A 12,891-nucleotide genomic window follows, 5' to 3' on the forward strand; every position below is an offset into this window, starting at 1 on the left:
TTGATGCCCCATCCAGCCAAAACCAAACCTGTTCTTAATCATGCTTCTGACGGAAGGGTTAACGTACATGCTCGACTCGAGAATTTGGAGTGGTCACTGTGTACGGGAAAGACCAATAAGACTTTAATTGGCTTTGAATATTTAATGTTACGCCTACGCGCTTCTGGCCGTCAACGGTCTTTGTGCCTGTGCGGCCATTCGCAGTGTTTACCTTACCGGGTTACGAAACATTTTGCAACATCATCTAGTGTAGATATTCTGCTCCCAAAACTATACGAATTTGATCGGGCACGCAATAAGAAATAATACCAGAGGTTGCAAGAATAGCAAGATAATACATAATAGGCTAATTTCTAGTAAGTAGATAAACTAATTGTAAGATTGTATTTCGCGTAAATAATATACAAGTGCTCAGTGTACTTGCGTACAAATAATGTCCCTTATGAACAGTACCTCTGAGAAAACATGAAAGAATATATCATCTATATAGATTATTCTTGCGAAAGCCGTGCCTATAATGAGGTTTTACATATTTTCTAGTCTTAAATTTTAAAAGTGCGCTCGGTGTTATCCCAGATGGGCATATCCAACTTATGTAAGCTAAAGATCCAGCAAACGTTCATACCATGCATATGAGATTTATACCAAATTAATGTAAAAACTTTTACGCAGCTAAGTACAAACAAATACGCAAAAATTATTAAGCAGTTGGTAAGTGCTTAATTCAAAAGCTGTTTTTTGAACATGGAAGCGTAAAAAAAATCTAGGATATAAGAAAAGATGTTCAACTTTGGTCAATATGTACACATATCCATAAATATATATATATATATACATATATATATATATACATATATATATATATATATATATATATATATATATATATATATATATATATATATATATATATATATATATATATATATATATATATATATATATATATATATATATATATATATATATATATATATATATATATATATATATATATATATATATATATATATATATATATATATATATATATATATATACTGTATGGCTAATGGGCAATCCAAACTTCCCGTTTTTTAGGCTAAAAAAAGTAAAGAGTAATGCTCGACAATAAACTGTTGCGTTACAGTCCAAGATTGCACACTCTACACCGATTATACACTTTAAATTTGCGCTACAGAAATTTGGTTAACATTGGCATAATAAACGAAACATCGAAAACGGAAATTATTCGGCCCAGTTAACAAACGCTATGTCATTTATTCTATTATCTGTTCACGGCCTGGTGGGCAATGGCATGCAAACCGGGCCTGGTAATATTATTATTATAATTGTTTATATAAATGCATACACTCGCATGTTAACTGATTTGTGGTGTTGTTTATACTCCAGCACATCATATACAGAGTATAATGTCGTGCAGTATGCAATTTAGCGCGTCAGCGACGCATGACCCTTCGTATCACATGTCTTCCGACAATCGTCTTCGTATATTAGATGTACAAAAACTTTGCCACAAGGGAATCCGTGAATCATTGCGCGGGAACTGAAAGAAGCCCGGAAGGGACGCAGAAAGCAGGAAGATACTTCCGTGTAGCCTCAATCGCTTGTACAGTGATACAGTACACTTTTTCCAAGCTCCGCAGTTCCGTTATACCGATCGACTGTGTGAGTATATCCGGCTAAAAAGACCGGCAGTGTTTCGCGCAAGATGTTGTCCTCATTCCCCGTGAACACCCAGCTCAGTATGGAGCTGTTCTCTCAGCTGTCAGTTGGGATTGTTTGCCAATTCTCTGGTTTTACCAGCTGGACGTATATGGAGATGTTGTAAATCGGAGTAATCACTTATGCCGGCGATATAACATATTTTCACCGGGTTTACTTATATCCCGGTCAACAACTTGCATGCTGTCGACCAGGATTCTACCAAACTGTATTTTGCTGCAGAGGGATTTGTGTGATCAAATCTTCGGCTGAATCGACCGACTTGTTATTTTGGTAAGATTTACAACATTTAGTGCAGTGGAATTAATTCAAAGTAAATTTTAATTTGACGGTCAAGGATGCACGTACAGTAATTAAAACAAAATTTATGTGCGTGGAAATTCTTGTACAAATTTGTACATGCAGAGACATAAACTGCATGCTGAGTATGATTGCTCATTGCACTGCATGAATTCTCAAGTTTGTTATTTTTTGCATTGATGTTATTCCTGCTGGAAAAGAGAGAAATACCATATAGACTGTAAAATTTGGGCAACCGATACTTCACACACCTCACCATCAGGATCGTGGATGTCTATTATTTTCTATTACGAAATGCATATAAACCGTGCCAGTAATCTGTTATCAGTATTGTTTGTAAAATTATTAAAAATTGTATATTAACAATGTTTGCCAAAAGTAACAGATCTAGATTACCGGCATCACTTGTCCTAAAATTTGCTTTTACGCTTGGTTCGGGAAGATGTAATCATAAATGGTTTATATACACATTTCCAGATTGGTGTATTTCCTATGCATGCAATTTTGCATATGAGTATTACACGTGCCAGTGTTCTGTAATTGTGCGACACTGGTGTGCATTAGAATCGTATTGCTCTGCAGCAATTGATTTGATGCTGACAACGCCGAAAGCACAGCTGCTAATTTAATTAAGCGCTTTTCTGCATCGTATTTCCGGTACGCCGACTGCACCCTGCCTTTTTAAATACACACGGGAGTACCCATATTTTTTACGCATTGTCAAGAAAATGTTCATCCCTAGCTGGATGAGCAAATGAGCGTATCGATATACTGCCTATTGGTATCGCTGTAGCGTTTGATCTGTCCGAAACGATGCGTGGCAGCATGCAATTGCAATCAATATAGAGCCGGCGTTGCGGGATGCACTTGCGGGGATGTTCATGGCCGTTATATGTTTTCAGGCCCCACTAATTGTCTCCACCTCAGCAAGTGTCCGTGCCACGCATGGCCGTCGCAATTCTCAGTTTCCGTCGGGAATTACAAGTTCGCCAACTGCAAGTCCCGGAAGCCATTGCCTTTCCCCGCTGTAGTCCGCGTCATGAGAACGACGAACAGCAGCGGCCCCAGCAAGTCCTCCTCTTCTCCGGTCTGGCACAACTGGTGCTCGGCGTATCGGTGCTCATCACACTTAAAATGCAGCTGGAACGTAAGATACGCTTGAAATTGTGAGGTCACCGTTATGTGGATTTATAATGTTGCATATACATGAATATATAATATATTCATATTTCGAATATTTTCCCAAAGTATATTTTTCCCATACGTCATATTTAGCAGACATCTGTATTCCGCACACCATGCATTTTCACTCTTGTCGCTCGTACAAAACCAGAAAAGTCGTCAAGTGAACGAACACCAAGGTGCCCAAATTAATTCGCAATTAGACATATACACAGGGTACATGTACATGTTTTCGTAAAGTTCGCTTCATTGATATGCAGTGAGACGCAGTGCTACCGTGTAGTACACGGAAAGACAATTTTTGTCAATAGGAAAATATTTCTGCCAGCACGTACGGTAATTTGAGAAATACATATCGATCTTCTGGGAACAGAACAAAGGCGCGCAGAATTGTTAAGGTGTAAAGATGCAACGGGCCCATGTAGGCGGCAACACCCGTTGTGAACAGTGCAGCGGAAATGATAATATTCCCCTTTTACATAAAATGTTTTCTTCTACACACACAGATGTCCTACCAACGGCCACCGTGGCTTGTGCCTGGCTGATGTTTACCGGCATCACGGGACTGTGCGCTTCGTGCTACGTGACAAGCAGTGTCGATCATCGATCCCTGGAATATCATAATCGTCCCTATCGGAAATCGTTTATTATTTGTTTGCGAGTGTACATTGGATTATTGTTAATTGGGGTAAGGTTATACGCTGTGCACCGGTGTTTGTGTGTGTGCAGCAGCGTGATCAGCAATTATTACTGTACATCTGAATGTACTCGTACCGTATAGTCTCTACTTTACCGCGCAGTTTTTGCAAAATATTCCCTGTATAGTGCACAAGGCGCAAGATTTCCGCCCAGCGGCACCGGAATATGCATTTTATCCCGGGCCCACCGGTAGCAGATAAGAACCGACTGGCGAACGGATCGTTTTTGTTGTATGATCGTCTGTACGGGGGCCGTGTATATATGCGGTCGATAAAAGTCCATCAAAGATCTACACCATCACCACGCCTAGATTTTAATGACACTCCCGGGTAGTGATCGGTTTTATTGCTTTTAAGGGAATCCCGAATGCGAGCATACATATCAAGGCCGGGGCAGGAGGTTGTGTAATGTATAGGTTGTGATTGACAGGTCATTCAGCAGACGGTCTGGGGTGTGAGCTGCTTAACTTGTTTTTCACAGTCGGCTCAGGAAATGCGCGAGACTTACTCGAGTAGGATCGGGAAACATACTGTGAAATGAATATGCAGATAAATCTCGAATCCGGGATTTGTCTGCATATAGAAACCAGCTGTAACGATCATGCACGAGATGCAGATTTTTTGGACAGATTGCGGATTATTCTAATTGAAGCGCTCTCAGTTTATAGTCACGTTTCTTGTGCAGACATGGGTAAAGCTGATAATAAAATAATAGTACAGTAATCTTGAGCATGCATGATATGCAGTGAATGGGGCCGCACTGACACAGACTGCTTGTATCCGTACAATCAATTTGCGCAAACAGTAAATTTTTAAAACGTAGATACAGTGGCTTCCCCGTTTTTACACGAGCGGTGTGCCTATGCTGACTGCAATAGCTTAAAAGCAGCAAAAATTGATCAGCTACACAAGAATTGATAATAATCGTTTCGCGTACAAAATTATATACACCATAATATTAGCATGCGTAGCCATTAGAGTATATCCTTACGAAATTGTTCATAAAATTTCATTTTCACATAATACTGTAATATTCTTCTATTTTTTTCACATAATACTTTTCGTGATAAAACCAGCTAGGTGCGTATACGACACAAAGCGATCACTTAACATCGTGTACTATCGAAGTTTTAGAAACAAGTTCAAACAACAGAAGATCTTTTATTCATCTTTGTGTATGTGCTAATCTTTGTGTATGTGGTATGTACTCACTGAAGAAAATACGTGTTTTCCAGGTAGCCTTGACCATCGCCATGTCGGTACACGGCGTATTCAAAGACATCTCCGATCCTCCACAAGACACCGGGATCATGATCTCCTGGGAGCCGGGAATGTCCTGCCTGGCCTTTGGATTGTTGTTGAGCTTTCTGGACTGCATGATTATTAGTGCCGTGCGCAAAGCCCTTCGCCAGTACTACACACCTCGGAATTGCCGCACTTCAGGCACTACAACGACCACTACAACAGCAGCACCGGCACACCGGCCGGCGGCAGCAGTGGCGACAGCGCGTGCTGCTCGTGTTACATTGCGGCACGAACCACTCCACATCACAGTGGGTAGTCTCCTGCCTCCGCCTTATCCAGGTGTCGGGCATGCGGTAGAGGTGACGAATCATAGAGTGCGTGCCGAGCTGCAATCAGCACAAGTGCCCTTATTGACCTCCAGTGCCGCCGGCCGTGCACACGAGAGGCGGAATCAGCTCTCACCTACCTATTCATTACCGCCATCCTATTCCATACAGATGCCGCCTTCCTATTCAGAGGCCATGGGATTTCATACAGCCTCCTCGTAATCAAAATTTGACATATTAGTGTTTCGAATTTTTCCTGTTTCGGCATTTCAGAATTTCAGGTTACGCAATATTACATGTACTTTTACTGGCCGAGATATTATGGACTGCAGAAGTATAATTTTATGCCGTCGATGTCAGCCTCTCTTTTTGGATGCTTTACATGTCACGAACGTTTGCGGGATTTTTGGCTTGCATAATTATAAGTTCGATGTACCCGTTTGGGCTATCGCCTATCACTGAGCGCACTTTAAGGATTTCAGACCAGAAAATAGCTAACGTAAAATCTCTTTTTAGGCAAGGCTTAATTTACATTTGGCCCAAGCATCATATCGATGAACAAATCCTTTCCCGTTTTCTCAAAGGTAGATAAAGTCACTGGTTGTATGCTGTGCAAGTAATGAGTACTTGTATATTATTTACGCAAAATACAATCGTGGTTTATCTAGACTTACTAAAAGGGAGCCTATTATGTATTTTGCAACATTTAGAATCATTTCTTGTTGCACGTCCGGTAAAAATCGTATAGTTTGGGTTTGGGAGTAGAGTTTTCTACACAGGATGATGTCGTAACCGTAAGCCGTTTTTAAAAAGGTAAAAACTGCGAATGGCCGCACAGGCACAAATACCGTTGAAGGCCAAGCCACAGCGTAGACGTAATATTAATATTCAAAGCCAGTTAAAGCCTTATTCGTTAGAAGTTTTTCCCGCACACACTGGCCACTCGACAAATTTTCGAGTCGAGTATGTACGTTAACGCTTCCGTCAGAAGCATGATTAGGAACAGGTTGGGTTTTGGCTGGATGGGGCATCAACAGGCAGGCAATAGCGACAATTTCCGGTAAACTACTGTAATGTGCACGCAGTACGCACTGTTACTGGAGTCAACGGTGACATGCGCTTTTGTAGTTATCTCTTGACCCTGCTATTCAGTGATTCCATGTGATGTTTTTGCTAGAAAACCAAACGCAACTCTTCTTCTCGGCAATGGGTATATAAGGCACTGATTAAACATCTGCCAGCGAAAAGACTCGAAACGCGGTGACTCGGATAAAAATATTCCATATTTTCGTTTTCAGTCTTTTCCCGGGCGCAGGTCTGCAACACTTTTGGGTTCAACTTAACGAAACTTGCTGCTGGAACATTATGAAAGTTTTGGCATTGTTAATAATTATTACTACTTCGGTTATGCTTAGTGTCATTAACGCCATGTTGTACCTCAATCCTAGCGGTAAGCTGGCAGAATAATAGTTCGCACAGGTAGTATTTATGTGACAGAATGTAGTTCCGGATGACTTTTTTATATTATTATGTTTACTGGACCCATACATGGTTATCTCTGCTCGTATGTAGGCTGAAGTACTAGAATTAATTTATAATGCAGTACTAATTAGTATCACCCGCTGAATTGGCGGGTTGTGCTAATTTATTAGTGCCGGTTAATGGAGCTAATTTCGCTCTGCGAATTTCCTTCATTCGCTTCTTGTTACAATGAAAAATCAGAGCCAAAACTCGCACTAAGAAGCAAGAATAATTGACTGGACTATAACACACAATAATAACACATTTATTAAGGTTACCCCTATTTTGGCTTTTATCGTTCGCAAATACAGAGATGCAACGAAAGTAAAGTTTACCAACGAAAACGTACAGGCCATCTTACTGAACTCTGGGCCCATAATTGGTATGTGAGAAAGGGTTTAGATGTCGTCTGCGGCTGCGGCGGCGATGACAGGATTTCCTGCTGGCGCCTCCATCAGGAACACATCGGTACAGTCATTCTCAACACAATGTCTGCAGAAAGAAAACGAATCACCGCGAGAATTAGCACGTATGTACGCGAAACTGCGGAAGCCGCACCGAGCATGGTCAGTGATAAAAAGTGCGGTTGTTACTATTTACTAATTGATTGATTTATTTACTTATTTTCGAGTAGCCAAGCCCGTAAACAGGCACTCTTACATAATTATCCTTATCCGTTAAAGAACATCGAATATGCTAGGCTAGTCAAAACACTAAGATGATTCTGTGCCAACTTACAAAATGTCATCGCGCATTTCTTCAAATGCATCTTCAAATCCTACATCCAGGCATAAATACAGATGATCTGGAATGTCCGGAAGCGTGAATACTCGGCCATAGAAAATGAACTGAATATCCTCGTTCGCGCCGTAGTGACCGAGAAATTCATCGGACGACACCGGTGGATTTACAAAATTCTGGATGAGGCCGGGGTCTGCAAACAAGCGCAACAAGTACTTTATGTGCACGTATACATAATTAGTGTACATAGTTATTTGAATGTACAACACGTATGTGCTTTGTAATATTAACGCTGACCCTCAAAGACAAACGCTGCAATGAATTGTGGATAATTTTCCACATCCATTTCCTGATCATGCTCTTCGTCCTCTCCTCCTCCTCCTCCTCCTCCTTCTCCTCCTCCCTGGGCGTTTCCTTGGTTTTCATTACCGATTCCTCCGACAACATGAGCGGGCACTCCTGGATCAACGATTTCCACATCGTGATATCCGTTCACGATTATGATCCCTTCAGGGATTACCGGAACCGGCTCGACTATATCGTCGAGTTTCTTTGGGACAAAGTTGTCGGAACCGGCACCGATTATTTGTCCATTCGAGGTTCCTGATCCGGTCGGTCCACCGCGGATCATGTCTTCCCAGAAACGAACGGGGATATCCAACAGCTTGCTCATAATGATCTGCGCACGGAAGGTCTCGGCGGTCAGCATCTGCGGCGTCATCTGCTTTCGCGGACGTGAGTTGCTTACGATGGTAGGAGCGATCGCATTCACCAAATTAGTCGCCGGCATGCGCACATTCGGCGCCAGGGTGATCCTACAGTCGCGAAGATGTCCAATCATAACTCAGTAAATTACGAGTCAGTTTTCATTACACGTAAACATTTTACGGACAGTTTATTGTGCTGTGATGTCGTTAATGGAACTATTCACTGCGATCTGTAAGGTATGTCACCTGTTTCATCAAAACCCATTATTAAGCTATAGTAAAAACTGCGAAAATACAACTAATTTAAGAATAATTACTGCACTAACTAAAACAGGATTATTTACTTTCTGAAATGCAGCATCAGATACGCCAATGTCTCGCGGTTGACCGGTGGTAACTTGTTGATCAGGCGATAAAATTCGTCCATGTTCGCTGATGCTACACAGTGGATAACAATTATTAAATACACCGCATATGTAAGTTAGCCAACGAAAACGTATAGGCAGTCTTACTGAGCTCCGACCATAACTGGTATGTAAGTAAGGGCTCCTTTAATCCACTAATGAGATTCTTCAGCAAACTACACGCCACATGGACATCGTACAGGTCATCCTAAAGACAGTACTGCCGTTTTGCTTTTCGAATCTCCATATATATCATACCGGCTACTTTACCTTCCGAAATTCATTATTATTCTTCAACAGACTCCGTCTGAGCTTTTTAACTTGTTTGACTGATCCGGGAACTCGATATAAACCTTCTTCGTTGAGATGTCGCTCTATGAAGCGCACCAACTGCACAAACAAAGTGGGGACGCGTGGAGTTTCGGCTTGTGCAACTCGAATTAAATCCAGCTGCGATAATATGAAACATTAAGCTGTGCACCAACATATCGATCTATAAAATTTCAAACATTGTATTATTTTTATGACAAAAACTGTCAAATACATTTAGAAAATTTGTATACTGTAAATATTGCTATTCAACCAACTCTTTTTTGTTCTTTAATTCAATTAAAATAGTTTTTGTTCTGAGATATTACACTTCTGAGATAATCAGCTGTGTGGCATTCCTCTGCAGTAAGAAAAACCAGCATGCTAGCAAACGCATTGCATTTTGATCGCGATTTTATGTATGTAATATGCATCACAATATTACGAAAACTGACTTTTAATTTAAAAGCAAATAATTAGCATTACGCACCCAGCGCACGGATGTGCCGTTGGACGGATCGGCATTCGGTCGATCTCGCTCCGGGGCACACGGTGTCGTGATAAGGGCCTGGCAGGCGTCATGCACCACCATCCGGCAATCGGAACACACCAGTCCTACGCGCCCGAAACGGACCGGAATGCGGCAGAGCATACATTTGGTGGCGTACCCCATCCGCTTGGACACGAAATCATGATGAACATCCAAACCACCGCCCACGGAGCGGGACCGGCGGCGATTTAGGATGCCGCTTACTACCTCCGCGCGGGGCATCTCCGACGGGCCGGGCACGTTGGCGATGGAATCTGCATCGCATCGAGTCGCGTTGCCTGCAAAAATGCCAGCACAACTTTTAATAAATTATAGCGATCGTAGTTGCGATAATTCCTATGAAAAAAAGTCATAGCGTTATTGAAAGAAGTAAGTATGCAATAGATCGCTGCGTAGCTACTTTAGAAGTGATACTGCACAAGTACGAGCTACAAATATACATGGGTGTGATTATAATTTTCAGCATTACCCACTTTTATTTTCTATTCTAGTTGTTAAATCACTGTTTCTTTATTTGTCACGCTCTCTTGATTGCTGCGTTATTTTATTTTAAAATAACGACGTTATTAATTTGGTAATTTACTGTAAAATGAACAATTACTGTGGCATTTTTTTCACATTACAAGCGATCACAAAATTTTTAAGGATAATTTTTAATGCCTTACTTTGCTGGATGCGCTGTCCCTGGGTCTGTTCGCCAATTAAACGCGGAACACTCTGACTACGTCGGCCATCGTGCACATCTGCAAAGGCCACGGAGCGTCGCGATCGCGTCGACAAGGATGTTCGCGCCTCAATCGGAGCACCGCTCTCCGGAATGCGGACGTGTGTCTTTGAAATGATCTCGACATCTCCATCGCCCCTTTCCTACGCAGAAGAATTCCAAATCAGATTCGACAGCGAGAAAAATGCGTGAAGAGCGAGGGTATTTAGTCATTTCTTCGGAATCATTTTGAACACTAACTCGCTGCAACACTAACCGTCTGAGATTTCTTGTGATTGTCCATATTACTGCGTCAAAAAATATGGACAACAAGTCTCCGACTCGGAGAATAGATACCAGACAAAATGATACAATTTGTGTCTCCAAATATGTACTGGAAAAGGTGCGAGACTAAGAGACTATCATTATACCACTCAAATCGGAAAACCTGATCAAGTAAAAATTTAAACCAACAACTCTAAACGCAGCCTAAAATGTTTTGAGTTCTCAGGTTTAAGTCAAATCAGTACTTACAGGTACTGCGCCAAATTTACTGTACTGGTACGTATGTGCTATAGTACAGTACTTTTGGCGCAGTATCTGTACGTATGTACTGTACTAGTTAGTACACGTACCTAATAATTATTATGAGCGATGTTTTCGGTTTTTATAAACTTCCCGTTTTTGGAAATTGCACTTGTGCAAATTGCAAACAACATAAAAAGTGGTAAAATAAGAAGTACCTAGTAGAAAACTGCTGCATAATTCTGTACCTCCAGTATGTACAGTAGTCGTCATATCTGTGACACAAAAGCAAAATTTTAGGCGGGCTGCCACCAAACTGCCTCCCGGTGGTGGTTGAACCATCTGGTTGGCATATGTCCATTCACGGAAACTGTCACTAAAGAAATATCTGTATTTGTCCATCATTGCTGCGAAAAGTATCCATTTTTATGGAATTTAAATAAATTAAAAAAATAAATTTTAAATTGGCTTTTCTGGTTTATTAGGTTTTCTTTTTTTAGCTGTCTGAACAGTTGAAATAGTGTGTTTTATGCGTAATTATCTAAGCTTGCAAACTGCCGGTAAGTTTTTTTGCCCGGCAGTATTGCAAGGACAAAACAAGGTTTTTCATAAGAATATTTTCTGTACAGATAGGACATGGATGAAGTGAAAGGCATATCCGAATTTGTCCCTTTTTATGCAATGTTTTCGAAGTTTTGTATAGGCCGTATATCTACATTTATCCTGGTAGCATCAAACATACAGTACGTGTGCTAGAATACTCTCAATATGTACTCGGTTTTTAAAAAAAAGAACTGTTTTCTTAACAAAGTATTACATTTCTTTTATTTTGCCGTAAATCGCGTATTCTTTGCGTTGAGTGTTTTCTGACTAATTAGGTTCCTGGACATACCATAATTATTTGCTTACAGCATGATCTTGTTCCATCGAAAACGCATGCATATTGCATATTCTGACACCAGCAGATCATTTTCCAAAATGGGCTGCCAAAACTTTCATGCATTTTAACTGCTGCACTTTGTTGATGCCGGCAATAATTACGTACAGTTTTCCCGTTAAAAAGTTCCTGTCAAACGTCATCTTGTCGGTCAGTCTTTACAACGCAATCTACGTCAGGCAAATACAAGTTGTATTTGTATTATACAACCAAGCCGTTTTGGCGGCTTCGACCAAATACATTGCGTGTTACGTAAGACAGTAAAAGAAAAGCGACTTAAATTTGCATATCCGATGCTATACCAGGAGCTCAACTTTTACCTGTGATAATCGATTCTCGCCATACAATTCGGCTAATAGCGTTTGTAAGGATAATGCGCGAGCGCATGTTTCATATACGAGTACAGTATCATGCTAATTAATTTAAGGTCAGCGCTATGCGCCCCGACAACCGGGGTGCAAATTGGCTGTGCGCCCGGTCGGGACGCGGAAAAAATTGGCTGTGCGCCCCGGATATTCAGCGTAAAAAGTAGTGGCTTTTTATGGTACGTAAACTTGTCAATACACACTCACAGTACGGTCCAAAGGTTACCAGAATATTTATCTAGAGACAGCTGACCTTGAATGCACATAAGTATGCTGCTATAGAAGTATGACTTATAGGACTGATTAGAACACTATTAACAAAAAAAAACTAGAACCTTGTGGGAAAGCAATTGTGAAATACCGTAATTAGCGAATTTGTGGCACTGGGCGGCAGATACGATAGTTCAAACGCCCTAGTATAGGTGCGCTTATTTTGTTGAGGTGCCGCTATTTCAGCGTTTGCCACTATTTTTCAAACAGCAGATTTCGTATGGGCCATTATTTTTCAAAACAAGAGCGCATCCTGCTCTTTAGAAACGAAAAAAACTAAAAAAAACTAAAAAGAAAACTAAAAACTGAAGCTATAGTTGGTATAGTTACCGGGTATATGATGATTACATGCAATTACACGACTTGCCTGCAGCATCCCGGGG

General features: G+C 41.0%; 2 protein-coding genes across 2 annotated transcripts; one reads left to right on the top strand and one right to left on the bottom strand.

Moving 5' to 3' along the window:
- The first annotated feature begins 1,633 nt into the window (after nucleotides 1–1,633).
- LOC129580664 (uncharacterized) lies at nucleotides 1,634–6,009 on the top strand. The gene is made up of 4 exons (XM_055471301.1): nucleotides 1,634–1,998; nucleotides 2,928–3,172; nucleotides 3,714–3,895; nucleotides 5,141–6,009. Exons 2-4 carry the CDS (start codon nucleotides 2,971–2,973, stop codon nucleotides 5,696–5,698), a joined length of 942 nt encoding a protein of 313 aa, XP_055327276.1. The 5' UTR covers nucleotides 1,634–1,998; nucleotides 2,928–2,970; the 3' UTR covers nucleotides 5,699–6,009.
- Nucleotides 6,010–8,024: 2,015 nt separating this feature from the next.
- LOC129593142 (rac GTPase-activating protein 1-like) lies at nucleotides 8,025–10,829 on the bottom strand. The gene is made up of 7 exons (XM_055489374.1): nucleotides 10,689–10,829; nucleotides 10,374–10,575; nucleotides 9,649–9,986; nucleotides 9,120–9,299; nucleotides 8,958–9,057; nucleotides 8,790–8,883; nucleotides 8,025–8,553 (listed from the first exon to the last, which is right to left on the bottom strand). Exons 1-7 carry the CDS (start codon nucleotides 10,713–10,715, stop codon nucleotides 8,025–8,027), a joined length of 1,470 nt encoding a protein of 489 aa, XP_055345349.1. The 5' UTR covers nucleotides 10,716–10,829.
- Between the last annotated feature and the right edge of the window lie 2,062 nt (nucleotides 10,830–12,891).

This window comes from Paramacrobiotus metropolitanus, unplaced genomic scaffold, assembly GCF_019649055.1.
Source record: "Paramacrobiotus metropolitanus isolate TYO unplaced genomic scaffold, Prichtersi_v1.0 Parri_scaffold0000001, whole genome shotgun sequence".
In the NCBI taxonomy this organism is placed as follows: Eukaryota; Metazoa; Tardigrada; class Eutardigrada; order Parachela; family Macrobiotidae; genus Paramacrobiotus; species Paramacrobiotus metropolitanus.

Coding starts and splice junctions, on each gene's coding strand:
- LOC129580664 (XM_055471301.1), top strand. CDS start 2,971: ATGGCCGTCGCAATTCTCAGTTTCCGTCGGGAATTACAAGTTCGCCAA. Junction 3,173..3,713: donor ACTTAAAATGCAGCTGGAAC/GTAAGATACGCT, acceptor CTACACACACAG/ATGTCCTACCAACGGCCACC. Junction 3,896..5,140: donor TTGGATTATTGTTAATTGGG/GTAAGGTTATAC, acceptor CGTGTTTTCCAG/GTAGCCTTGACCATCGCCAT.
- LOC129593142 (XM_055489374.1), bottom strand. CDS start 10,715: ATGGACAATCACAAGAAATCTCAGACG. Junction 9,300..9,648: donor ACGGCACATCCGTGCGCTGG/GTGCGTAATGCT, acceptor ATATTATCGCAG/CTGGATTTAATTCGAGTTGC. Junction 8,884..8,957: donor CCAGTTATGGTCGGAGCTCA/GTAAGACTGCCT, acceptor TCCACTGTGTAG/CATCAGCGAACATGGACGAA.